Here is a 27,461-nt window from a genome sequence, read left to right on the forward strand (position 1 = left end):
AAAGCAACATATGTATACACGCATACGTATTTACTATATTAAAAACAATAAAATATATAAAACAATATATCTCAAATGAACCCATCCTAGACTGATTTCCAGCATTTTTAAGTAGGCATCATTGTTTCCCACTTTGTAAGTACTCTAAGCATGTGGTGCCCCAGAAGGCAGCTGGGTAGGATGTTTGCACTGCACCCTTCCTAAGCACTATCTGCTTTTACAAGAGGAAACAGGTAAAGAAGAGCTGAGCTCTCTCTCTCTCTCTCTCTCTCTCTCTCTCTCTCTCTCTCTCTCTCTCTCTCACACACACACACACACACACACACACACACACACACAGTTAAGAGGGGATTTGACAGAGTTCGGAAGGTTTGGCGGCCCCTTAGGAATCCTGTTGCTATATTTTGATAACAGGTATTATAAAGAGAAAACATCCAAACCAAAAACCACACTAAGAACAAAGACAACTTTACAAACACACATGGTACTTTAAGGATCAAGTCTGAAATCAGTTTAAGGAAAATAAAGTACTAAGAGAAGACAGCTTAATGAACTTTAAACTATTGGTACCTGTCCAGCAGAAACCTGAGGTACTCAGAGCAGTCCTGTTGTGACCTGGGAGTAAACCACGGGGGCCTGGAAGCCTCAAAAAATATCCGAGGTGCGTATGCTTCCCTCTTGATTGTGGAAAGGAAATGCAAGAAAGTGACTCTTAAAGCACAAACCAGTGACTGAACCTCATTAAGATTACTCTCGTACTGTTTTTACCAAAATATGCCAGGCATGGGTACAACACTGAGGAAGAGGCAGCTTTTACATTAAGCAACCACTAGATTAATCACAAATGAATTCTGCACCAAGTGGACACAGGGGTGATAATAACAGGACTCAGACGTCTCTAACTCCTGCCATAGGGCCTGCTTTTAACCCTCTCTGACACACATTGCTTTGAGTCCCTAAATATTTGAAAAAATGGAGTGTGAGAATGATGTTAATGAATGCAAATGATGTGTGTGTTGTGTAGTGTAACAGGAACCATGCATATTTACTTTGCTGAAAATTTCTGTCTGTCATAAGTCATACATGTGTGGAATGGGAGCAAGCTGGTTAGGACTTTCATAATCTTTCATTCTCTTTATTTCTCTCTGCTTGCTTGCTTTACTTTCCTCCTTCCTTCCTCTCCACGCCCCTTTCTTTCAGAAATACTAAGGCAGTTGATAATGGACCCTGGGTTATGCAGGCTCAAATCCCAAACATAAAAAAAAGACCTGATTAAACTGAAAATCTGGACTTTTTCTGTATTTGAAATATTTGTGGCATAAAGCAACAGTGCCCTTCTTAGTTCTTGAAAACAGGGAAGCCTCTAAAGGTTTTCTTTCATAATAGCTCTGATTTAGTAAATAAAGTATACACATCTACACAAATGCACACACGTTTATGTATGAAGTAAGTACAGAATAACAATTAATTTAGTAAATCAATACAAAACAACAGGAGAGGGGGAGAGAGGTTTGTGTGTTGTTTGGTTTTGGTTATGGTCTAATAGTGCTTTTGTAGTATTATGACTGGCTTGAGACTTGTGTCTGAGCCTCTTGCCCCCATCTCTGGAATACTGGTAATACTGAAGTGTGCCACCACACCTGGCTAAGAGGCAGTTTTCATTTCCCTGGGTCCTGATGTTAATTTGTAAACATATTTCTTCAGGAGAATCATACCTCTGAGTATATCACCAACGCTAAGCCACTACAGTCATCTCAAACTTGCTCTCATTCTTTCTATTTAGGAAATTTATTTCAGCTCTGAAGAAAACGGTCATACTGTGACACAATGGCAATTAGAGTGAACCAGAAAAATAATGATTTATGCTCTATATGAGCAACATACATAATACATACATACATATATACATACATACCTAAATTTTATGTATGTTCAAGCCTTAGCTAGAAGTTCCTTGCGAGCAGAATCCCTGATTGATTCTTACCAGACTACACACAGAACCTTTGAATATGTCTATTTAATGAATTTAACTACAGGACCTACAGACCTTACCTCAAGTTGACTTCCCTGAATTAATTTGTGGATATAAAAGAACACCACAAAGTTTTAAGTTCAAGAGCTTAAGAGATGAATAATGATCTACAAAGATGTGTAATTACAATAAAAGAATACCTAAAAGAAAAGAGAAAAGCCTGGTGTGGTGGCGCATGCCTTTAATCCCAGCACCTGGGAGGCAGGGGCAGGCAGATCTCTGTGAGGCCAGCTTGGTCTACAGAGTGAGTTCCAGGTCAGTCAGGACTACATAGTGAAAGCTTGTCTTGCTAAACAAAACCATAACAAAACCGAAACAAAAGGACCATAGAGAAAAAAGCATAGACCACAATTATTTTGTGTTCATTATTATATCAATATATTCAGTCTCTGTAAACAAAACAAAATCCCAACCACAGTCAATTCTTTTCGGCCCTTCCCTCTCTCCCTCCCTCTTGTCTCTTTGACACAGCCCAGACAGGCCCTGAACTCAGAGTCCTGCCTCAGTCTTTTGAGTGCTGGAGTGACAGGTGTGTGACAAAGCCTAGTTTTAAAGTTTTTTTTATAAAGGATTCTTTATCTACAGGAAAGTAGACTTCAGTAGGTTTTAGAATAGTATGTCAGCATAATAATCATCTGCAGGGAAGGGAAGCAGGGAGAAGAGACAAGAAGGAGTTCTAGGTGTCCAGGCGGAGGCCCTGAGCATTTGGAAGTGGCTCTGTGATCATGGGCAAGGCAAGGCATGTGATACACAATTCCATCAGTTAAAATGACTCATCATGATATATAGTTTAAAGAACATGATCATGCAGTTAATATGTACATATTATACACATACTCACTTGCGTATGAGCCAAAAAAGCAAAAAGATGTTGTAATTTTTTCATTAAAGAATTACACCCATTTAGATTTAAAGATAATACTTGTCTTCTGAACCTGAAAAAGAACAAAATATGTTATCTATACACTCATGCACTTTTTATAAAGAAGCTAAAAGAAAGCTACTTTAAGAATGGGCCATCCTCAGCATTACCTGACAGGGCAGCTCTTTACTAACAAAGTTACTAGCACTTTGTTGAGTACTCACATTCTCCCTACACCTTTTGAGTGCTGGATCCCAGGTGTTTGTCACCACACCTGGCTTGTACCACACCCCTTTTATCTCTGGGAAAGAGAAAGGAATTCAAGTGCTTACAGAGACTGTAGGATCCCCTGGAGCTCGAGTGAGCACCCTGACATGGGTGCCAGGAGCCAAACTCTGAGCCTTCTCTCTGGCGCCATATGACTCCTTTTTTTACATTTCTCTATGCTGATGTTTTGCTGTGTGTCTGTCTGTACATTTATATTATAAAGGAGGCAGGGTGACAATAAATGGATGAGCTCTTGCTACATGGCCTGGTCTAGGTGCTGTCAGTTTTATTTTCTAGGCTAGCAAATAGAAATTGACTAAATATTAATTTTAACTTACAAAAGTCAACTTAAAGTTGATTATTTCAAAAGTAAAAACTATTCTTCCATCAAAATGCATCATAAAGTTAGGGTGATTTAGAGAGTAGGAGTGTGGCTAGAGAGGTGGTCAGCAGTTACGAGCCTTGGCTGCTCTCGCAGAGGCCCTGGGTGGAACCCTCAGTCCCCACAAGACCCTCACGAGCATCTATAACTCTAGTTTTAGTGGCTCTCATACCCGCTTGTGGTTTCCACAGCACCAGGCACTAAAGTGGGGTACAGACACTCAGGAAGAACATCAGCATAGACAAAGTAAAGCAAGTCATATGGTGCCAGAGAGAAGGCTTGGAGTTTGGTTCCCAGCACCCACAGGTGAGCCATCTGTAACTCCAGCTCCAGGGGATCTTACAGCCTCTGCAAGCACGTGAGTTCCTTTCTCTTTCTCAGAGATAAAAGGGGTGTGCTACAAGCCAGGTCTGGTGGCATATGCCTATAATCTGGGGTGCATCTATAGTCTGTAATACTCAGAGCGCTGTGACAGGAGGAACATGAATTTGAGGCTAGTCTGGGTAAGACCCTATTTTCCTAAAATAAGAAAACAGGAATAACATTTGCTAAACTGTGAAAAATTTAAGAGTGATTGATTGAATCAAGTGTTCTGAGAGGCATAGGGTCTCAGGTAAAATTATATATTGGTACATAAGGTCAAACTTGGGTTAGGGAGATGGTCCCAGGGTAACCACATGTCTCCGCATGTGAAAGCTGGGAAAGGTGCTTCTCCTGTCCACTCAACACTGTGGGACAGAACAAGAAGTGGATTCTGGAATCCTGCTGGCCAGCTGCTCTAGCTGCAGTAAGGAGCTCCAGACTCCACCAGGAGCCATGAAGTCAAGAAGTGATGAAGAAGCTATCTTGACATGAGCCTCTGTACTCTAAGCGTTATCTATGAAGGCAAGCACCCCCTCAACCTCTGTAGTGTTTAAGGGAAAATAATTTGGCAAATCCTAGTCAAGGAAAGTCTCATCTGTGCATGGTTAGAGAAATGTTAACTATGAGCAAAACACTCTGATATTTACCAAAAGTATAGGTAAGGAAATGTCAGGCTGGCAAGATGGCTTGCTGGGAAAGGTGCTTGCCACTCGAGCCTGATGATCTGAGTTCTAGTCCTGGAACCCATGGAAAGGAGAGAACTGACTCTACAGTTTTCTTCTGGCTTCTACAGACATGTCATAGGATGCGTGCATGTCTCCACCCAACACTAACATATTTAAAGAAAAAACAAACACCATGTCAAGTGAATGGCAAAGAAAATTTCAACAGGGTTCCTTCCAGATGTGTGTACACATACATTAATTATATGCAATTGTTTTGTATTAGATAACCATACAAAGAAGTTCTAAAACAATGCACATAGCTGACATTTTTGAGAACGTGCATCTTGGATTTTACAATTTTTTTTTAAACTAAGGAAAATAATTCATGTATTTCTTGAGATCCTCCTGTTCTGAGATAGCATTATTGGCTGTCACAACATTTTACAGGTACAAGTGCTTTCCATAAGGTGACATGGCTAGCAAGGTGACCTCTGGTGGTGAGCTATGGGCTCCCCAGTCTTACATTTAATACCACTTTTGAGACTACACCTTTATCTTAAAACAAGTTGTCAAACACAAACTAACCAACAACAACTGAATGGAACCCTAGACACTTGGGTTTTATAGTCTGGGACAAACAACAAAACCATAAAGCTAAGCCCACATCTAAGTGTTTAAGTACTAACAGCTTCCATCTTTGGGTTAGCTCAATTGGCACCATTTCAAGGACAAGTTCACAATTATTTTGTATCTTCAAGAACAATTTTTTGGGGGGAGGACAGAGCTTCATGTAATCTATGCTAGCCTTATACACACCTTATAGATGTGGATCACCATGAACTATTGATCTTTCTGCCTCTATCCCAAGTGCTGGGATTACAGATGCACAACAGCCAGCCTAGCTTTACGAGGTACTGGGGATCACACACAGGCAGGCGCTGCACTAGATAGAGGCAGGCACTCTAGCAGCTGTGTCTCCAGTACAAGGTTGTTACTCAGCTAAGAACTGATTTCAGGCTTGTTGCATACAAAAGAAAACAGGTTTGAAAGAAAATTCACAGGAATGCAAAAGAGCATGCCTCTTTTCATATCTATTCAGGAACCAACATCTTGGCATGGAATCAAAGCTTAGATTTCCTAGAAGCAAAAAGAAGCCACTTATGATATATGAATTAAAAAGATCCAGTGGGACAGCAGAAGCAAGGAAACAGGGTAAAAAGCACCAGTACTATAGGGCACATAAACTTTTTGGAGTAGGCTCAGTCAATTCCTTTGGTTATATTACAAAAACATCAAGTCATACGATTAAAAATCAAACAGTGGCATTGTAAATACAATGTACAATCCAATTGGTCAGAATCTACATGCTGGCATTTCAACTGTTCCTAGGCATTAAGAGCAGTTTCATTTCAAACTGAGGCAACTGAGGGCAATGTGAACACTATGCTGCTTACACGGCAGGAGGGATGATTCTCTCCTCTTCCTGTCTCCTCAGCACATACTCACTTCTACTTCAAATCAGAAAGTTCACATTTAAACTTACTCTGTAGCCATAAACAATGCTTGTAAAACACTGTTCATGTAACATGTGTTTCCCAGGTTAATAAGACCAGTTTTCCCAGTTTCAGATTTTCCAGAAAGTCTAGACAAGCAAGATGCCAAAGCATTGGATTGAGAAGTCCAGGCACTTTGATTGAGAATCAACTTAATCTTCTCTTCACTGGGCTTAGGAAAATCCTAGATCGTAAAGAAAAAAAAAAAAAAAACAGTTTAAAAGTAAAAAGAAAACCATTTTTTTAGTTAAACAAGTCAACAACATAATGTGGGAGTTCCCTGCTGACATTTGCACTATCTTTGCTCTCACTCATTCTGTACATGACAGAGCACTCAGTCAGCCTTTAAAACATCATACTACAGGGTGATAGCTAATCTCAATTATTAACTTTACTGAATTAAAAACATTGAGGGAATTTGGGGTATATTGTGTGAGGGTGTCTCTAGAGAGAGTTAACCTAGAAGTAGACTTACCTCAGTACAGCTGAGAGCTGCTCCTGCTACCATGACTCCTTACAGTGATGGAGCTGGCCCTTAGACTGTGAGCCACAGGAACCCTTCCTCCTAGCCACTTATCACAGCATCCACAAAATAGACATGGGGACAAATGCCTCCCAGAATCTTGTTAAGGGCTTTAATTTTTTTGAGACAAAAATCTCAATCTGTAGCCTAAGCTGGCCATGAACTCACAGTAATTCTCCTGCCCCAGTATCCAAAATGTGATCTCAGGATCACAGGCATAAAATATCATGCTTATCTTAAAATACTTTAAAAGTCAATGGAACAAGGAATTCAAGTTACATTTCAATTACTTGTATTCAAACTCTACAATGAAAACAGAAGATGCACCCAGTACCAGTCCTTAGAAATGGCGGCCCTACACAGTAAGGATGAAAAGGGAGTACATAATGATCTGACTGTGAAAAGTAAAACTCAGTCTCATGGCTGCCATCTAGAAAATTATGACTACACATAGACCTCTTAGTAAAGCAGGAAATAATAAAATAAAAATCTAAGTGCAAGTGATTTCATGTCTCAGCAGAGCAATGGGCAATAAGGAATGCTGCAGAAGTCATTTATGCTTACATGACTAGCTTTTCTAGACCAAGTGTGGGGGGTTGAAAGAAAATGCCTCCCCCACCCCCTTGGCCCATAGGGAGTGGGGCTAGTAGGTGTGGCCTTGCTGGAATAGGCTTGGCTTTGGAGGTGTGTCACTAGGGGTAGGCTTTGAGGTCTTATGTTCAAAACAGTTCTCTTCCTGCTGTCTGCTGATCCAGATGTAGAACTCCCAGATTCTTTTCCAGTACTATGACTACCTGTAGGCATCCATGTTTCCCACCATGATGATACTGAACTAACCTCTAATCTGTATGTCAGCCCCAATTAAATATTTTCTTTTAGAGTAGTAGTTGTAGTCATAGTGTCTCTTCACAGCAACAGAAACCCTAAGTCACCAAGATCACCATCTAATGTTTACACCACAGAGAACTAACACTTTGAAATGACATTTTAAACTGCTTTTGTCTTGTTTGTTTTTGCTGCTGACAGCTACTTGAAAATACTTTCCTTGGGCTAAGAGTAAGCCCTTTGCTTCTGAGTGCTGGAAAATGATAGAATATCAGTCAACAGACATGGTGGCAATGAGGGAGGACAGTAACAATCTCTCAAGACCATAGCAAATGCTTCTCTGCACCATTTACTTCTGAAAGGGCAATGTCATACAAGCACCACACAGGCCTAAGAACCTTGTGATCCAGACCTAGTCCTTAGTCTGAGTTAGCTGAATAGATGCAAAAACAGCATGTTCTTAATTTATCTTACATATATTAGTAAGGCAATGAGGCCTATATACTGTATTTGTGACATTAATATCACGATTAGAATTGATATCTAGTAACTTCTGATTATGCCTGACTGCATTCAGCTCTCCAAGTCCTTTGCTATGCTCTGATTTTTCAGTCATCCACTCCTCAACACAAACAGATTCACCACTTTTTAGAACCTACCTTTTATGAATGTGAAAATCAAGGTAACAGATAATTTAAATAGTAATTCTAAAAAATGTAGACATTCATAAAGTGTACAACACAAAACAATCAGGAGGAAGCAAGTATTGCCTTGCTTCTAAGAAGATGGATTTAACTGTTCCACATTTCTGATACTGAAGCAAAACTGATGTCTACATGCATCTAATGTAGAATTCCATTACTAACCAATTTAAGCTTATAAATTTAAAGTGACACCTTTGACTTGATGACACTACAGAATTAAGAAGTGCAGTTATTGCTGGGCAGTGGTGGCGCATGGCTTTAATCCCAGCGCTTGGGAGGCAGAGGCGCATTTCTGAGTTCAAGGCCAGCCTGGTCTACAGAGTGAGTTCTAGGACAGCCAGGGCTACACAGAGAAACCCTGTCTTAAAAAAACAAAAAAACAAAAAAACAAAAAAACAAAAAAAAAAAAGGAAGAAAGAAATGTGCTATTGATCTAGCATGGCGATAGCAAATAAGAGATTATGCCCTGGCATTAATGAAACCACTATCTTAAAAACAGTTCATTATAGTTAAAGTAATACATTTTCCTAAATTTATCCTTTATATTGTGTGTTGTTCACAATGACTGGTACAAAGCCATCATACCTTTACTGCCTCCAGAATAGGCTCATAGAGATCTGGAAATCCAGAATAATGGTACATCATACAGTGAACCAACTCTGTTAGCTGCACTAAGAAGGCTGTGCTGGAAGGCAGGCCATCACTTCTGAAGGAGTGAACCAAGTTAACTATATGAGGGACAATCTGAAGAGAAAACAGAGACAGGCACGCTTAATTCACACAAGCTGACAGCAGAATGCAATTGCTACATGCTAAACACATACTTTTCTGCATGTTTAGTCATTTTTTTTTCTTAAAGTCACACACTGTTCAGTTGGCAAGGTAAATCTAATTTTTTTAAGTCACATAATTGTAATTGCATTAAAAATTTATTTCTTATTTATGTGTGTATGAGCCTGTCTGAGAGTGTGTGTGTGTGCCCACAGAGGACAGAGAGGGTGCTAAACTCTCCTGGGGCTGGAGTTACAGGTGGTTGTGAACCACACACACGGGTGCTGAGAACTGAAGTCAGGTCCTCTGGCAAGCACTCTAATGCTGAACTCTCTCTCCAGTGCCTGGAGCTGCATTTAGAACACGTCTGTCTCAGCAGTAAAAAGCATCCATCTCTCACTAAGCCCAACAAGCTCAGTTCAATCTGGAGAACTCACTATCGAATTATCTCTGACTTCCACACACACTTTAATTATACTAAATAAAATGTTTTTAAAGAGGCCAGTGAGATGCCTTAGTAGGTAAGCCCTAAAGACCTGAGTTTGACCCAGAGAACCGACTCCCATACATTTCTTTTGATCTCTGTATATATGCCATGGTATACACACAATCCACCTAAAATACAAACTAAATGTACATAGGAGTTTCAGTCATTGTTGCATTTAAAAAACACTTTCAGGTGAAAGTGCTACAGTCATTCTATTGACTAGATCAATTGTTTTTTTTAAAAACTTGAGTACCATGGCTCAAGCCTTACCCTTGTGTATGCCAGGTAAGTGCTCTACTAGTGAGTTACACCCACAACCCAACCAGATTATTTCACAGAACAATGTTAAAACTCCCACAAAAACAATACAATGAACTCCCGCAATTGAAATTAGTGAAAGAGCTCCATCTAGTGCTAAGTTTAAGAATTTCAACTGAAAAAATTGAAAAAAGTACACAGCAATGTGTACTTGCAAATTCTCTGTATGTAACTAAACTTGTGCTCAAGTAGTAGGAGTATATTGTTTGATAAGAACAGGAATGATACCTTAGATAGACCAAATCCTTATTAACAAAACAACTGCTCCAAAAATAATGCTCATTATTGATAAAAATCTTAAAATATCTAATACTGGTAAATGGTCCAATAATGCTTTTACTTAAAATGGGTCAAATATCAACTCTTACACAATCAAAGATTTAAAACATAACCAAAATGAAAATTCTATTTTACAGAAATGGCTGATATCAAGATAGAATATTTTTTCAACTAATTACTAATCATAATCTGATACAATATATATGTATACTTCTGAACTAAAGGTGTCTCAGGTTCTGCGCTCCAAATCCCGATAAACTGTATTCACTACTCTATCAGGGCTGTCTCACCAAACAGCACTAAGAACAGCTGGTACTGGACAATCAGCTCCCTTTCTTGTGGCCCCCAAATAGTGGTCAGATTCTCCAATTAACAGTGATTGCTAACGCCGGGCGGTGGTGGTGCACGCCTTTAATCCCAGCACTTGGGAGGTAGAGGCAGGTGGATTTCTGAGTTCGAGGCCAGCCTGGTCTACAAAGTGAGTTCCAGGACAGCCAGGGCTATACAGAGAAACCCTGTCTCAAAAAACCCAAAACAAACAAACAAACAAAACAGTGATTGCTGTCCTGCCCTGTCTGGATATATTCTGTGTCAATGCATTAAGTCACATTGTAGCTTTTATGTCACCTTTTAAAACCCAAATTCTACTATAGTTAACTGATGTGGTCATACTATAGCAGGTGTGTACACATTGTCAGCTTCTAGGTTTGTGTTCCAGAATTGGGGGATTGGAAAGGAGGGGGCACAAAGTGCACAATTTAAATAAATTTACGATTTAAAATTTTAATATTTTATTAATTAAAATTTTCTTGGATAACTCATACACACACATAAACACTCTACTTACTCTCATTCCCCACTCTCTTCTAACTTTAAATTTTATGCATTTGGATATTTTTTCCTGCACATATGTCCATGTACCACATGAGTGCCTGGCCTGGTGCTCACAAGGACCAGAAGTGGGTATCAGGTTCCCTGGAAGTAGAGCTCCGGTCACTTGGAGTATATGTGTGTGCTGGGTATGAAGCGCAGGCCCACAGGCAGGGTCGCCAAGCTCTTAACTGCTGAGGCATACCACACCTCCCCGGATCCACTGGTCCTTGGATCTCTTTCTCTGTCAGTTTAGGACTCTGCGCTGTGCTCTCATCAACTTTCCCCAGTTCCCCATGCTGCCTGGGGTGTGGCACACCGCTACCACATTCTACTGAGTTTCTTCTTTTGCTATCATGGCTGGTTTTCCTCCCTCCCTCCTCCTCACCCTGAGGAAACAACCCAGGGAAGAGTATCTTAGAAGAGTGCTCTATCACTGGGAACATCCCTAGCTCTTATCTCTACATTTCTAACACATTTCAGTGACAATTTCATAAAACTAAAATCTGTTACTTTCTTGCTAAATTAGCCTGAAGTCCAAAATTATTTTGTTTTCTCAGAGGTGAAGGAAGAAAGATGAAAGACAAGGACTCTAAAAGTGAATTTCATAGTTTCAAGTCTTCCAAAGCTCTTCTAGTCGAGATCTGGTCTTCCTAACCAGGCTGCAGTTTTGTCATCTACCACATTGTCAATGGCTACTATCATCAGCAACATGGAAATGAGACACACTCCTTCCCAGCAGCACAGACTGCTATACAAGCAGGCTGATGCCTTCTAAATGTTTCCAAGCTAGGTTAAAAAATATCTATTCTATTTTGTGTGTATGAGTATTACCTATATGTATGTACAAACAAAGGCGACTACCCAGGGAGGTCAGAAGACGGTGCCAGAGCCCCGGGAACCGTAGTTATAGATGGTTGTGAGCCAGTGTGGGTGTTGTGAACTGAACCTGGGCTGTTCAACAAGTGCTCTTAACCACTGAGCTAGCCCCCAAATTAAGTATTTTTAATGTGTGAAATTAAATGCATTTAGAAACTACTGCAATACTCATTAAACTACTTGAGGAAATACATATAACTTGCTTAATTACTAATTTTACATTTTTTTTCCATTTTAACTATGTACCACAGATCTGTCTAAAATGAATTTTTCTTTTTATAAAGAAATATATGAAAAACAGCCTGGCCTGTAACAACACACAACAGAACTCACTGGTTTACTCTCAGATTTGTAGACACAAAGTACAATGAATGACTATGATGTTCACCCCAGGCTATGTTCAGACATACCTACCCCACACAAAGTCCTCCACTGAGTTATTGGGAGTCACTGCTAACTTAACCACCATATATGAGCTTCATTACTGGATCTCCAAGCTAGTTGAGTTTTGCGGAGTATTCACACAGTATTAGGTCTTGGTTTTCAGGCTTCACTTAGATCAAAAACTTCAAATTTCAAACCTAGATATTTCTTAAATAGGTGGTTTAAAACTGCTTTAATCCAGCAGCTAAAATTTCAGTCAAGTATTTCAACTTTGTTATTTCAACTTCCTTTTTCAGAAAGCGATAAAGAAAAAAAATATAAAAGGTAAGGAAGTATCTTTCTTCTTTTAACAAACTGTAAGAAAAGGGAGTAAGATTTCAGCAGAGCCTATGTGATTCTCCAGAGGGCTTTAGGAATGGTACCAGTGTGCTAGGCCATATGCAGTAATTCCTTTCCCACAACTTTTGAAAAGAAGTCTTTACTCAAATAACCTGTACATGATGAAGTCAGAAGACAGGAATAAATGGTTTCTTTTCTGAAGCATTTTGTTTGTATATTTAGTAAACTAGCTCAAAACTGAGTCATCTGATAACCAAAGCATCTTATGGGCTTACCATCAATTTCACTAGTATAAGAGCAATGACTATAGAAATCATCCAAAACATGAAATGAAGTGACGTATTGCCAAGGTTTCCTTGAAACAAAGACTGAATTTCCCAAGGACGAGGCCCTGGGCAGCCCATGTGAGCCTATGGTGCTGAGGGTACCGTGCTAGCTGAGCCCAACCAAGAGGAACTAGCTCTGCTCTTCATCATGTCTCTTGACTTGTCATGGTGCATTAGTGTCCCTCAGGAGGGAGGGGCTCCTGCTGAGTTTCTACTCCTGTAAAACATGGTCAGAATAAAACCTGGACAATGTGGATAACCACATGACAGTTTCCTGAAACAAACAGATTTCCAATAATATACTGTTATTCTTCACATGTAGTAGCTGACAATCAAATCAAATCAGGCTTTGGGTGGTCGGTAAAACTCTGACTATTGTTAAGATGAGGTTAGGGGCTGAGGAGGAAAAAGCCCTACATCCAGAGCTAACTTGTTTCTGTAGTTTCTGCCACTTGGATCCTGGACTGCTGCTGTGTGAAGGCACCCCACAGTGACAGCTCCCTACAGCAGTAACTTCAGTTGCTGGCAATGGTTGTGAGTGGGGCAGTTTTGGTGAACTACAAACTTTCTCAAAATACTGTCTTTGTCAGGATATTCCACAAACCAATTTGTTAAGAATTTATAAAGTTACATGACATAATATAAAGCTAACCTACAGTCTTCTCATTAAACATCCAGTGTGAGCTACATTTTGAGAACAAGCATTTCTAATTCAGAGAGCTTACTCTGTACTCACCACATGGAATGCCTCTGGAGAATGCTGAAAACTGAGCAGCATATGAGAGAGGACTGCAAGAGCACCAGGTCTCACAAGAGGAAACCAAAGTCGATTAAAAACCTGTGGAAGGAGACACCACCCTCAGAGTTCACAGCTAAGGATTTATTAACCCTTCCCTACAGCCGAGAGCTCTTTACTCAATGTCCCTTGTCCTTGAAAGCCCCATCATAACATGTTATTAGAAGAACATGAAGTAACAACAGGATTGAGACTAAAGAGAATTAGTGGTCTAAACAATTCTCAAAATTCTCCACATTAAGTGAAATATGCAAATAAGATTATAGCCCTCTAGGTCACTATTCATTCAGCTTACTCAATCAGTATTTACTGAATACCTACTATTATTTGGCACTGTTCCAGTTACTGTAGGTCATACATGGCTTATGGCTAAGAGGACATGTACAAGATAACAAAAAGAAATAAATAGCAATACATGCTAAAAATACAAAGTAGAACACAGTGGCCAGCAAATACTGGGTAGCAAAGGAGCCTGGCGTTTTAAAGAGGGTGCTAAAAATGACCCAGAAAATATGACAGCTGAGTATAAACTGAAGGGGTATCAGCCCCACGGACAGTTAGGACAAGAGCATTTATGAGCAGATAGACAGTACTGCAAAGGCACCAGGCAACCCAGACTGGTAAGCAGACAACTAAGGGCAATGTCACTGACGTGAGAGATGAAGGCGAGAATATCAAGATAGCATGACAGAAGACAGCAACAGGAGCTCTTGTGCAACATATATTAGGAACCAAAGGCAGGAACAAGGAAGCTGCTGAAATCAATGTGACAAGAGATGATGACTTTACACAAACAACAGTGATGTAACAGGCTAAAAGTAGTAGTAGGGCTTTGGGCATTTAAAGTTAGTAAAATTTATAGACAGTGCTTGATAAACTGTAAAAAGAGAAGGGTTGCTCCAAAGACTACAGCCCAAGTGAGTGGAAGCTATTTAAAGATAGCTATTTGTCAAGAGGGAGAACACCAGGTTTGGGAGTAAAAATCAATAGTGAGAATGTGGATGGTATGAATTTAGTATTTTTGAGTATAGGCTACTCACTTCCTGAGTTAATCAGAACATGTGTCTTTGTAATATATTCTAGCTTTCTTTTGCTGTAATAACTCTTTTTACGGAAAAAAACACAAACAAAATCCAAAATATCTCCACTACCCCTGCCCTACCCCAAAAGGAGAAAAGCAAAAGAGAAAGATCTGAGTTTAGATAACTGAATAAATGTGTGATGGTTGGAATAAGAATGGCCTCCATAGCCATATTTGAATGCGCAGTCACCAGGGAGTGGAGTTATTTGAGGGTTAGAAGGTCTAGGAAATGTGTCACTGGGTGGGGGTGGGCTTTGAGGTTTCCATGCCAGACTCAGATGGTCTGTTTGTCTGCGTCTGCATGCTGCCTGCAGATCAGGATGCAAAGCTCTCAACTACTGCGCAGAGCTATGCCTGTCTGCTTCCAGCCATGAGGATCATGGGCCCACCCTCTGAAATTGTAAGCCAGCCCTAATTAAATGCTTTCTATTATAAGAGCTTTTCTTGGTCATTGTCTTAGTTAGGGTTTCATTGCTGTGAAAAGACACCATGATCAAGGCAACTCATATAAAAGAAAACATTTAATTGGGGCTGATCTATAATGGTGGGAAGTAAGGCAGAGACCAGGCAGATATGATGCTGGAGTTGAGAGTTCTACATCTTCATCTGCAGGCAACAGAAGGGGACTGTGTTTGGGCAGAGCATGAGCATAGGAGACCTTAAAAGCCCCCTCCCCTCCTGTACATACTTCCTACAACAAAGCCATACCTTCTACTAGTGCCACTCCCTGGGCCAAGCATACAAAAACATGTGAGTCTATGGGAGCCATATCTATTCAAATCACCACAGTCAGGGTGTCTCTTCACAGAAATACAATAGTAACTAAAACAAAATGAATACCTAATTCAAGGGTAAATAATGAACTAAAGTATAAATCTGTTATGCTTTAAGTTGGACACTTATTTAAATCCATACAGCATCTATGGTTACTGTATGGTTTAGAACACTTGAAGTAAATATGTATTAAGAAGAAAGTGGACCAAAGATAAGTTAGAACAAAGCCTGATATGTCAGCAAAAGACAAGAGTCAGGAGAGCATAATGTCCTGGGAATTAAATAAAGACAGTGCTTTAATGAGGGAGTGACTTGGCTGATGATGTAGATCAGGGGTGAAGCTTGCCTAACCTTGGGCTGGATTCCTAGCACTAGGGGAAAACCAAAACCCAAAACAAAAAATGTGGTGATCAATTGTGTCCTGGGTTAGCAACACAGAAAGCAGAGTCTCAAGGCAGTTAGGTAGAGCGTAGTGCTACAAGTCTGACATTTTGCATTTAAGAGCTCTTGGTAGCCAAGCATGGTGCCAAATACTTATAACCTTTCTATTTGTGTGGCTAAGACAGGAGGATTGTGAGTTTGAGGTCAGTCTGGGCTCAATAGTGAGACTGTCTCTAAAAACCAGAAAACTGAAGACAAACATAGTCAAACCAATACTAACAAGAACAGAGAAAAAACAAAAGTGAAAACTGTTTGAAAACTGCAAACTAGTTTCAGTTGACTACTTCTGTTTCACTGGCTTTTGCCCCCCAAACCTATTTAAAACAAAACCAAAACTAGGAACATACTCAGAATTCTATGCACTCCAGTGGGCTGGTCCACTTCTACTCACCAGTTCTATTTTCAGCAAAGTAACATCTATCAAAATAGTAAACTTCTGAACAGCTGCCAGTCCTTTCAGCAGAGCAATTACCCACGTATCCACATGCTGAGCCAATGGCCAGGACAGCCAGTCAATCATCCTGAAAAAAACAAAACAAACAAAACACAATTATGAGTACTTAAAATACTTTCGACATTAGGAGTAGCAAGAGTTACACTAAGTACCCAGTTTGTGACTTAGTATTTACAGAGCTTCTAGTAAAAATATACAGAAATGAGTATACCTGTGGCCTGTCTTGAAGCACTTCTGCTCTTGTAAGCTAACAGTTTCTTTATTCAATATATTCCCATAAGACTTTATGATAAATGATCACGTCTCATAAATGCCAAATTTCAATTGGATGTTTGTTCAACAGTAAATGTTATAAGAGGAGTTTAAAAATCAGACATCTGATGTCTGAGTATCAACCAAGATTTTGCTTTTTGGTAAGCAATATAATGTGAAAGACAGCATTAAAGAGGCTACACTCTGAATCTTGAAGCAGGTGTTTACACCTGTTTCAAAATCCTATACACAATGACAACAGAAGAAAACCTCCAATCATAACAAACACTGACTATGCAAATATTCCAGTGACCTGTTTTACATTACCATCTATTTCCTTTCTTAAATCTCAAGTCACTGCAGTGGAACAAAGACAAAGACACCTGGGTTCTGAGGGAGCTGCTTTCTAAAGCTAGATATATAGCACACTGAAGACCAGTACAACTCTTTGGAAAGCGCCAAGCGACATGTTTATGAAACCTGATAGAGCAATCTATTTAGATGGATTAGATACTAATAAAAGAGTAAGGAAAAATTCTCAGGTTTCTGAAGGCTTAAAAATCTCAACTCATGAGTTATTAGTTGGGGGAATCTAACATTGGAAATACTCATCATGACTGTAATTCTCCATCAAATATTAACATAAGGAGCAATTTGCATACTCCTAAAAAGTTTATTAGTAATGTGTGAACATGTATATATGTGTATGTGTGCGTATGCGTGCCTTAACACACACAAGGAAGCCAAAGTATGGGATCTGAGGAATGAGGTAGGTCACCAGACTTGTGGAGAGTGTACATCTGAGCCATCTCATCTCAATGACTGTACAAACTCAAATATAAACACTGAGGACATAAGCCTGTGACTGAGAGAACACCATCACAACCCAGCACTACATAGCCATCTACCTCCAGGCTAGAGTACTGTCTTTATCAGTCTTTCTTTTGCTTTTGGCTTTTAAGACAGGGTCTCACCGTGTTGCCTAAGCTAGCCTTAAACTTGTAGCAATATTCTGTTATAAGTCCCCAAGTATTGTGTTTCTAGTAATGCACAACCTTTTTTTTTTTTTTTTTGGTTTTAAGATTTAAATGTTTTAAAAAGTATGAAGTAAGGATCCCAAGTACAACTACACTAACTACTGTTTCATAGGTGCCCTTCATTTTCTACACAAACTTTCTTTCTTTTTCCTGGCTTCTTACCATAACAATAATGGTTACAAGTCACTGAAGTTGGGGGCAGGTACTGAGTTGAGCTGGTAGACTTGGGCTGGATCATCAACACTTCGACAGTCAGACATACATACAAATTGCAGCACTTGAGATGAGGATCAGAAACTAAAGGTCATCCTCGGCTATTATCAAGTTGGGGGTTAGCAACCTCCTCCCCCAAATGTATACACTAGCATTGTTTATGATATGGTAAAATTTACAAACATGTAACTGGCCACCCAGGGAAAGCCAGGTACACTGTAGTCCTGACAATGTAGAATACCATGGAAGTACGAGGACGCTGCAAGATGGAAAGGTAAGTGTAGGGCATGATGGCTCACTTGTAATCTTACTTATGAGTCCAAGGAAGGAGGACTGCCATAAATTAGGATAGCTTGAACCAGAGTGATTCCTAAGCCAGCCTGGGCTATACTAGATTCTCCCCCTACACGCAACCAAATAAAAGATCTGAGATATTATTAAATTAAAAATACTAGTGAGTTAAGAAACCCCAACAGCTTATTTTTGTTTAAATAGAAATGTACACATGAAGATGAGGTAGTGAGTGTGGGCACTTCCGCTTGGTTCTGTGGACTTAGAGCAGATCAAGTGCATGCAAGGCCAGAGCCTTCACCTCACTTTAAAGACAGAATAGAATGGGAGGAGGAGTGATGTCCACTCACAATAGCTCTTTACTACTGATATTCAATTTGCCTTTCCTGGCGTGTCTTCTTCAAGCTTCTCATTTTATAAGTCTCCATTCTACCTTATCCCAGAAATTAGACAGTCCTATGGTCTGAATGCCTGCATCTTCCTTACACTTATGTGCTGAACTCTAATCCTGAACTGGGAAATGGGGCCATGACCTAAACCCCTATGATGGATTAGTACAACGATAAAGGTGCTAAGGGTGAGTGACCCTGAACCTTCCATCATTTAAGAACATGAGGGAAGTTCTATGGTGTCTTGAACTCAGATTTTCAGCCATCAGGACTGAATTGTACGTCTGCTTATAAATTACTCAGTCTAAGGGGTTTTTTTCTGTTGTTGTTTTGGTTTGTTTTAACAGCAGCCCAGATAGAAGTCACTCATGAGACAAATATCTGAGTGTTACTCTATAGCTAGTAAGTAAGGTATTAGGTACTGAGAGCATTATGGACCAGTATGCTTCCTGCCTGTGAACTGGAGAAAGTCAGAACGTTGTCAACTGCTGAAGACTCATCAAGCAGTGTCACTGCTGTTCGCATGCTGCTCTGGATGCTATTGCACTCTGGGACGCACTTTAGTTTTAACAATGGCCGTCCCAGGCTCTCTTCCAGGAACTATGTTCTTTCATCTAATACTTTGGATTCTAATGTTTGTAAGTAAAGCCATTTATTCCTACAGCTTTAAAACCACAACATTAAAACAGGCAGGTAGCCGGGCGGTGGTGGCGCACACCTTTAATCCCAGCACTTGGGAGGCACAGGCAGGCGGATCTCTGTGAGTTTGAGGTCAACCCCACCAAAACAACAACAACAACAAAAAACCAGGCAATATTCTGAAAGGCAACAAAATGAGCTAACCATAAATTACAGAATATAATATAAGCCAACTTTCACTTTTCAAGGCAGCTTGAAGCCTCTATCCAGTTTTCAGTCTTATCTGGCCTACTGTTTTATAGATAGGACATTTTATACAGTTAATTTGACTTGTGGCTTCTTTTGAAAATTCTGAGGCAGCAAGACCAGATTCAAGTATCAAGAGATCCTGGGGCTGAGGGCCATCTTCCTCTACCAGGAGCTGCTTATACAGCACAGTCTACATCATTTCACTGATTCCTGACCTATTTCCTACTTGAATGTTATACCTGTTCTTGGAATATATTTACATTTGACTAACTAGACTATTATAACAGTACAGGGTTGATTTCATAAATGGTAGAGACAGAAAAATGACATTCTAAGAATTCTACTTCTTTTTTAAAAAAAGATTTATTTATTTTATGTGTATGAGCGCTCCATCTGTATTTACACCTTACATCTGTGTGCCAGAAGAGGGCATCAGATTCCAATACAGATGGTTGTGAGCCACTGTGTGGTTGCTGGGGATTGAACTCAGGACCTCTGGAATATCAGCTCATAATCAACAAGCCATCTCTCCAGTATTCTTAAAGATAGAATTCAAAGGACTAGTGATATTAATCAAAGTAAGTGAAAGGATGGAGTTACTTGCTTCTAGATTTGTGATCTGAGAAATTAGTAGCACAAGTTACAGATTAATTGGCTCCATTAACTGAGCATCACAAAGAAGCAGCTAGCGTGAGTTTGTGTTGTAGAAGGTGGTGTCAGTGCACAAGGTACTTTGAGAGCCCAACATAGAATATTTCAGTTCATGTAACTGTAATAAGAGATACAGAAGCCACTGTAATCCTTACCTGCTTACTGATTAAATACACAAGACCAAAAAACTTAAACAAAAATTAAGCAGCTAAATAAAGTTCAAGCTCAATATGACAACAATACTGTCACTGAAATACAGAATCAGCAGCTGGGACAAGCACTATGGACGGGTATCGTCATAAAGAAAACTGAGCAAGTTTTAAGACAAGGTAGGTACTCCCTGACTTAGGACAACTCTGGAGATCTATTGTAAATGGAAAATACGACAAGGAGTAAAACCTCCAATATAACAACCTACCAAACACCCTGATTTAGCAACATATTCCACTTGAGAATACTGGGCACTTACCCTGTTTGTGTGACTGACTTAGAACTGTGGTTCACTATACTTACCTGGCATTTAAAGAAAGTCTCATACTTTATATGTTAGCCCAGGAAAAGCAGAGCTCAGAAGTCAAAGCATGGCTTCTATGGAATGCTTGTTTTGGAAGCATCAGAAAGTTGAGAAATCACATATTGAGCCACCCTAACGTCAGACAGTCTGTGCTGGTCTGTCCCTCTAATATAGAACCACAGCATTGCTTCCTCTTCTACTCTAGTGCTGTGGGCACCTCACCGAACCCTCCCTTAGCCATCTTACTCACAACTGCAAACTACCTATTCACAGCCTACCCCTCTTCTTGTCTACCATTTCCAACAAACTAATCATTTAACATACTAAGTCATCTTCTGCATGTTCTATAACAATCTAAATCCAAAGCAAAAGCAATGTGATTATGGATTAGTATGGCAAGAAAGCTGGGCCTGTTTAACTAGGGCACCCATTCCTATACATTTTAACATTTTAAAAATAAGGATCAATGCTGGAATAAGTGAAGAGCTATTACATTACTGTTGGAAATGAAACCTGGAAATGAAACAGGTTTGATTTTCTAGTCTACTCTCTGACTAGAAAGCAGCTATTTTCATCAATTTGCTCAGGGAATTTTGAGTGGTCTGACATTCTTGTTAAGCACTCAGTAAGTCACTTTGAATGAATGCCTGAGTACAAGCATAAAGGTGCTGTAAGGGGTAAATAAGTTTTTATTTAGTGAGACTGCAGATCAGAAACAGCTGACAATCAGGCTAGCAAGAGTAGATGCCCAGTGACAGTGTGCTATTACTTTCAAAATGTTAAAAGGAAACAGCTAGAAATAAGGGAGCGGAAACCGATTTCATGAGGTAAAGGTAGGGGCTGGAGAGATGGCTCAGCTGATAAGAACCACTTGTTCTTGCAGAGGATCCAGGTTTGATTTTCAGCACACACCTAGTGGTTCCTAAGCATCCATAACTCTAGTTGCAGGAGCTGACCTCTGACACCAAGCATGCACATAGTACACATACATATTCAAAGGCAAAACACACATAAAATAAAATAAATAAATCCAAAGAGACAAGGGCAAAAGGTATCACCTATTGAGTCCCGCTGAAAAATAAAAATAAAATCCCTACCAGGCAAAGAGAAACAAAACCAAACCCAGAACCATACAAGGACAACAACCACCACCCGCACGAAGTAGGCCACAGGAAACAGTAAAGAATAGATTGTTTAGAAAAACAACCCATGCACACAACTTTAGAATAGACTATAGAAAGGTAAGTCATTCTAATTACCTGGAGAAACTACAAATTTACTTTTAGATTTTAGTTTTAGAAATTTCTCAAATCCAAAAAACTATCCAAAAAACCAGAATATGTCCTGGTATGAAAACAACAAAGTACCTGCAGAGAGCTTGGGTCATACTTGCATCTTTTACGTTTGGGTCCGTGGTCAGGCTCCTGATGAGGACTGTGATCATCTGCAGAGGAATATGCTGCACCAGGCTTGCCAAGGCAACCGAGGGCTCAAAGGATGCATCTAGTTGTTAGTTAAAAAGATAAATATGGCATGGAGATTCAAAGTGAAGTACCAGTGCAAGGGAGAAACGAACTAGACAGACAGACAGACACACACACACCCAAAAGGTGCTCTAGGAAGTTATACATCATGGGTAGACTCTAAATTGAAAGTTAAACCACAGAAATAAGGTTAAGAAGAAATTCTATAGCCACATCACTAAATTAGAAAAACTATGAAGTTTAATAAGCTAATTTGTTGTTAATAGTACATTTTTGAGTTTAGGTAATACTTTGGAAAGCAGTAATAGGGAGTGGATCAGAAATGGTCAAATATTCTAATCTCCACATCAGAGGCTCATATTATAGTAGTCATTACACTACTGTGATACTTGAAAAAAATCTCAAGAGTAGAAATTAAGGTGAAGGAGGCTGGCTTTGCTTTTATAAAATGTAAGGCATCAAGATGGTCTGCTTCAGTACTACAGTGAAAGACTTGGGAAAAAACTCTAACAGCTATGACAAACTCCAAGTATGATTACAGGAAGAGGAAGCTAATGCACCTGGTGTTTATTAAATGCATTAGACTGTGTGAGCCTTTAAAGCTCAACCCTCATTTCTGGCTAAGGAAAAAAGAGGGCAGATTCACAAAGTTCAGTCTAACCCTGGTTGTGGTTATTGTTTCACAAAAAAACTGACAGATTTTAAAGCACCTTAAAGCACCTTCAAAAACAGACACAGGTGAGATTTTCTGAGTGTGATCCTTTGCCCTCTGACCTTTCTCCAGTTTTTGAGGATGCAGTTCATGATAATGACAAGGCAGACTACTACCTACGCTGTCACACTTGTCATGCTCCTGGGTCTCCTGTCACATATACTGTTGTGGAGTGAAATGCTGATATTTAAAAAATACTACATGGTAAACAAGGACAATCTTAGATTGTGCACGACTCATGAATTTTGAAAAAATGAGAACACCGGAAAACAGAAAAAAAAAAACCCTTCAATATGATGATAGGTTACCCACAGTAACAACAACACCCCCCAGCAAGCATCATACATGACCATTAGTAATGACTAGAAGCTTTTCATCCTGGCTGTCAGCCTGTAAGAATTCCAAAACTGGAGCAGAGGTGGTGTAATTAAATGACTTGTTCAGTGACAAAGGTCTTTGGACTTAGGCACCCTCAACATTTTGGCTCCAGCGTACCATTCTGAACAAGACAGTGAAGTGGAGTAAAATTTTGGATAAGGGTATTTAGTTTTGCTCTCCATCAAGAATGTCTCTCACTGGAGGATCTACTCTAATAAAATATGCCGTTGACCCCTTTTAGTCTCCCCAAAGAGAATGTTTCTGGGAAGAAAGTGCACTCTGTTTATGAGACACACATGTTGAATTTCCAAGACATACTTTCCTGAAATAATGACCCTTACCTGTGGAAGAGATGCTTGCAAAAACTTCTTGCAGAGAAGGCAGCAGCGTGGAGGGTTCAGCCTTCCAAATATTCTGTAGTAAGTTACTCACTTTTGTTACCTGGGAGACATACTCCCGTAGCTCCTTCTCCTGAGTGGATACGCACTGGAAATGACCTATAGTTCGAACCAGCTGTTGACAGAAGGTAATTGACAGTTTCCCTTTGGGGACGCACTGCACGAAATCGGTCAGCAGGTCGCTCAGCCGGGCACAGAGCAGTGGCTCCGGCCTCTCGCAAACCATTCGCAGGACTTCCACCTGTAACAGGCTGAAGAGATCCAGCACCGACGGGCAGCTCATAATCAGCTTCAGGCCGTTGTGAATGTAGTCCAGGATGGCTACGTCTTTTCTGTCCAGTGAGTGGTAGCCCTGCTGAAGGAGGCCCAACACGAAAGTCTTGTTGAAGAAGGACTCGAACTCTGGCCGATGGTACCGGGCGTAGGCCTCCAGCACCTGGTGGCCCACTTGTCGCTGGAAAGGGTCCTGGCCCTCCAGGATGAGGCGGGTCGTCAGGTCAAACATGGCCTCGCATTGCGCCTCGTCGAGCCAATGCTCCGCGGATTCCACCACCTTCCGCACAATCATCCGCTTGAGGGGCAGCGGGTGCGAGGAACTCACCAGGCCCTCCAGAATCTTGTCCATCGTCGCCACTCTGCAAGGCCTGGCCCAGGGGACAAGGAGGTGGCGGCGGCAGCCCCAGGGGGCAGCGAAGCGCCGCGGCGGGGGTGAACTTGGAGCCAAGCAGCAGCAGGTCCGGCCACCGCCACCGCTGCCTCAGCAGCCACATTTATCGAGTGGGAAGGCCCATCCGAGCCGGGACGGGAGCGGGCGATTCTGGGACGCCGAAAGGCTGCCAGTCCCCGCGGTCCGTTTAAGGGGCCGGAGGTCCGCACACGGCTGCCTCGCTGGGCCCGCGACCACTCTCAGCATCCGGCGCAGGGATCCTCCAGGCCTCCAGGCTAAGCTAGAAGGTGAGGAGCGTCCTCGCGTCCCGGGTCAGTGAGTGATGAGTCCAGGCTCCCGCGGGTGGGCCGTAAAAAGCCGCCCTGGGGTGAGTCAAGAAGGCGCTGTCAACTAGAAAACCTCGATCTGCCAAGGAGAGGAGCTGGAAGCGCCGAACACCCTTCACCCGGAAGCAGAAATACCGGCAAATAGGAAGTGGAGTTAGCAGATAGGTCCGTCCTCGCCCCGCCCACTCTCTTCCGGTCCTTTCTCTTCTACATTCGACCCATTTCCTGCTGGTCCCGCCCCTCCCCCTCTTCTCCATCTAGCTCCTCCCCCGACAGGCCGCGCCCCCTTCCCTGGCGCGCGGTCGCGCAGGCGCGGAGGCGCTGAGTGAGTCACGCGGCCACTCTCGCGTCACTGGATACGGTGTGTTACGTCACTGGCGGACTTCCCGGAGGCGCTGCTCTGGGAGTCTAGAGGGCTCGTCTGTAGGCTGAGGTTCTTGTCGCCGGACATGGGTTCCATCCGTGTTGCGGGCTAAGAGACCCAGGGCCACTCAGCACGACCGAATCGAGAGTCTATATTAAGCGCCGGCGACTGCGTGGGGAGAAACCTTTCTCACAGAGCAGCCCGAATAACGCATTTGACAGGGAGCTTTAAAAGGCAGAGAACACTGGGACACTACTTCCTTGTTTGCCGTTGTCAGGGGGAATAAAGTAAGCAAGCAGCTTAATAGAAGCCCAAAACGTGCAGCTACCTGAGGCATTTCCCCGAGTTTCTAGGACAGGGTTGCGTACAAGGTTTTCTCACTTTCATCAGAGGATGATGATGTCAGTTTCAGCGTAAACCAAAGAGATGGCTCCAGCTGAGACAAAATGGAGGAACCCTTTTACTCTGTCATAGTCTGGGACATGTTGCTTATGAAGACAACTCGAGGAAATGCTATTAATTGTTTAAAATCTTGTGTCTGAGAAAGTTCTGGAAACTCGAGAAGAGCACTGGTTGAGGAAGTGAGAAAAGTTTAAGGAAAAACCCTCAGGCTTTTCGAAAAATCTTTTGAAAGACCTTGTTAGGTCCAGACATACTCCAGTGCCTTAAATGGCTGGGTTTTTCCTATGAAACGATTGCTATGTAAAGAGTACTGGTGGTTCATACATTTAGCAGTGATTTGAAACAATAATAATAGTGAGCTTTTGTATTCAGTGTTCAGTGTATAAGCAAGACCTTTCCCAGCTAAATTTAGATCCAGGCATGGTGGTACACACCTTTAATCCCTGGAGATAAAGCCGAGCAGATCTCTGAGTTCAAGGCCAGCCTGGGACAAAGCAGGTTCTCAGTGATGAAGAGCTTACATCCAGGCATGGTGGTACATGCCTTTAGTTCCAACATTACAGGAGACAGAGCCATGCAGATCTCTAAGTTCAAGGTCAATCTACAGAACAAGTTCCATGAAACCCAAGCTTAGGCAGAGAGGGAGTTAGAAAACAGAAAGCTGGTAATAGAACAAAGTCGGGGTGGGGTTGAGGGGCATGTTGCAGCTCTAGCAAGCAGCAGAACTTGACAGCTTTGGTCACGTGGCTCTGGCTTTAGAGTCAAGAATAGAAGGGACTACTGGGATAATTGATGCTGGTTAGCTGGAGCTAAGAAATTAGTGGTGATTAAGACGAGACCAGCATCACTGAGGTGAAATCTTCTGGGAAATGCTTTCTGAGAGCACAAAGAAGCTGTGTTCTAGAGATAGCCAAGGCTGGACCTCGAGCTGCAGCTGTACGTGGTAATGTGTAAGAGTCACCCAGGTAGTACTGGTTTTGAAGGCACGAAGGGGTCAGGAAGAGCAGCTAGGGCTTAGCACTGTGCAAGGCCATGGAAGGCCACTGGTGAAGATGCAGCCTCAGTTGTAGTTGACAGCCCAGGACTGCAGGGGTCAGGCAAAGAAGTGAAGGGTTGACACCATGAAGAGAGCCTATGAGAGGCTATTGGTGCAGCAGAAGACCCCAGTGTATTGGAGATGTCAGTACCATGGGATGATCACCAAGAACAGCAGCAGCAGTGGAGTGGATCCACCTGAGCTTAGAGTGCTGCAGAGGGCAGAGCTGGAGAAGAGATGGCAGCCCTTTGGAGGAGCCCAGAAGAAATGAGAACTTATATTTTTGTTTTAACAAAAATAATCATACACAGATGTTTACAGGAGGTTTATGTGTAGTAGTCAACAATAATGGTAATCAATGGAATGGTTAAACTGGATGAATAAACTGGTTCATTCAAAACAATATCAACAAGAAAATGCAACAGGCTTGATGGTGAAAGGCTGGAGAATCTTAGAATTTAAAATGAGGGCATTTAATACAATGTATGGTATAAAATAGCCAGTTCTAGGAACTCAGAGCCTCAGGGCTCTGGTTCCCGATACCTGTCTCTCCTGAATGATCCACAATGAGGGCAGAACTAGGAATGAAGGTCTACTGGTTTACGAGGCTCTCTACCCTGCCAACCAGTAGATGAAGATTACATTCCTAGAATGAATGTGTTCCCCTCCCTAACTGAATACCTTGGGTCAGGTCCCTCTGAAAGTTTCCACTGTTTATGTTCTGTTTCCTTGGTAACCCTCTTCCTGCCCCCTGCTTATGGATGTTCCCTTAAATACCCCACACTTCTTGTGTTCGGGGTCGAAGTCCTCTGACTGGCAAGGTCATGAGATCGACTCCGGTACTGGTATCCCCAATAAACCTCATGTGATTGCAGCAAGTTCGGTCTCTCATGAGTCATTGGGTGGTCGTGTCATCCCAAGACTTGAGTAAGGATCTCCCTAGTTCCGGGGGTCTTTCAATAGGCACACCCACTTACCAGACCTCAGGGGCATGCATTATAGAGGCAAGTTAAAGAGGCAACCTCCAATGGCATACTCTAAGTCCCTTTATATAGTATTGTCAAAAATAAAGTTTTTAGCCAGG

At 41.4% G+C, this 27,461-nt stretch overlaps 1 protein-coding gene and 1 long non-coding RNA gene across 3 annotated transcripts in view; one reads left to right on the forward strand and one right to left on the reverse strand.

Annotated features, from left to right (window-relative positions):
* LOC116069647 overlaps positions 1-13,812 on the forward strand; it is an 18,530-nt gene extending 4,718 nt beyond the window's left edge. The window contains exons 2-4 of one of the 2 annotated variants that reach the window (XR_004110083.1): positions 11,462-11,694; positions 12,461-12,488; positions 13,508-13,812. This is a non-coding gene — a long non-coding RNA (uncharacterized LOC116069647). Of the gene's footprint in view, positions 1-11,461; positions 11,715-12,460; positions 12,489-13,507 lie in introns of those variants that run through there. The other variant, XR_004110082.1, reaches the window with a different exon arrangement.
* The window catches only part of Usp38 (ubiquitin specific peptidase 38), a 31,503-nt gene extending 6,387 nt beyond the window's left edge, over positions 1-25,116 (reverse strand). Inside the window, exons 1-8 of the mRNA XM_031340442.1 lie at positions 23,526-25,116; positions 21,978-22,113; positions 16,313-16,442; positions 13,566-13,667; positions 8,762-8,920; positions 6,115-6,308; positions 2,874-2,967; positions 571-677 (exon numbers count right to left, since the gene is read on the reverse strand). Coding sequence (XP_031196302.1) covers positions 571-677; positions 2,874-2,967; positions 6,115-6,308; positions 8,762-8,920; positions 13,566-13,667; positions 16,313-16,442; positions 21,978-22,113; positions 23,526-24,207 — 1,604 coding nt within the window. The 5' untranslated portion in view covers positions 24,208-25,116. The remainder of the gene's footprint in view (positions 1-570; positions 678-2,873; positions 2,968-6,114; positions 6,309-8,761; positions 8,921-13,565; positions 13,668-16,312; positions 16,443-21,977; positions 22,114-23,525) is intronic.
* Positions 25,117-27,461: the final 2,345 nt, after the last annotated feature.

Source organism: Mastomys coucha, unplaced genomic scaffold (genome assembly GCF_008632895.1).
Source record: "Mastomys coucha isolate ucsf_1 unplaced genomic scaffold, UCSF_Mcou_1 pScaffold22, whole genome shotgun sequence".
In the NCBI taxonomy this organism is placed as follows: domain Eukaryota; kingdom Metazoa; phylum Chordata; class Mammalia; order Rodentia; family Muridae; genus Mastomys; species Mastomys coucha.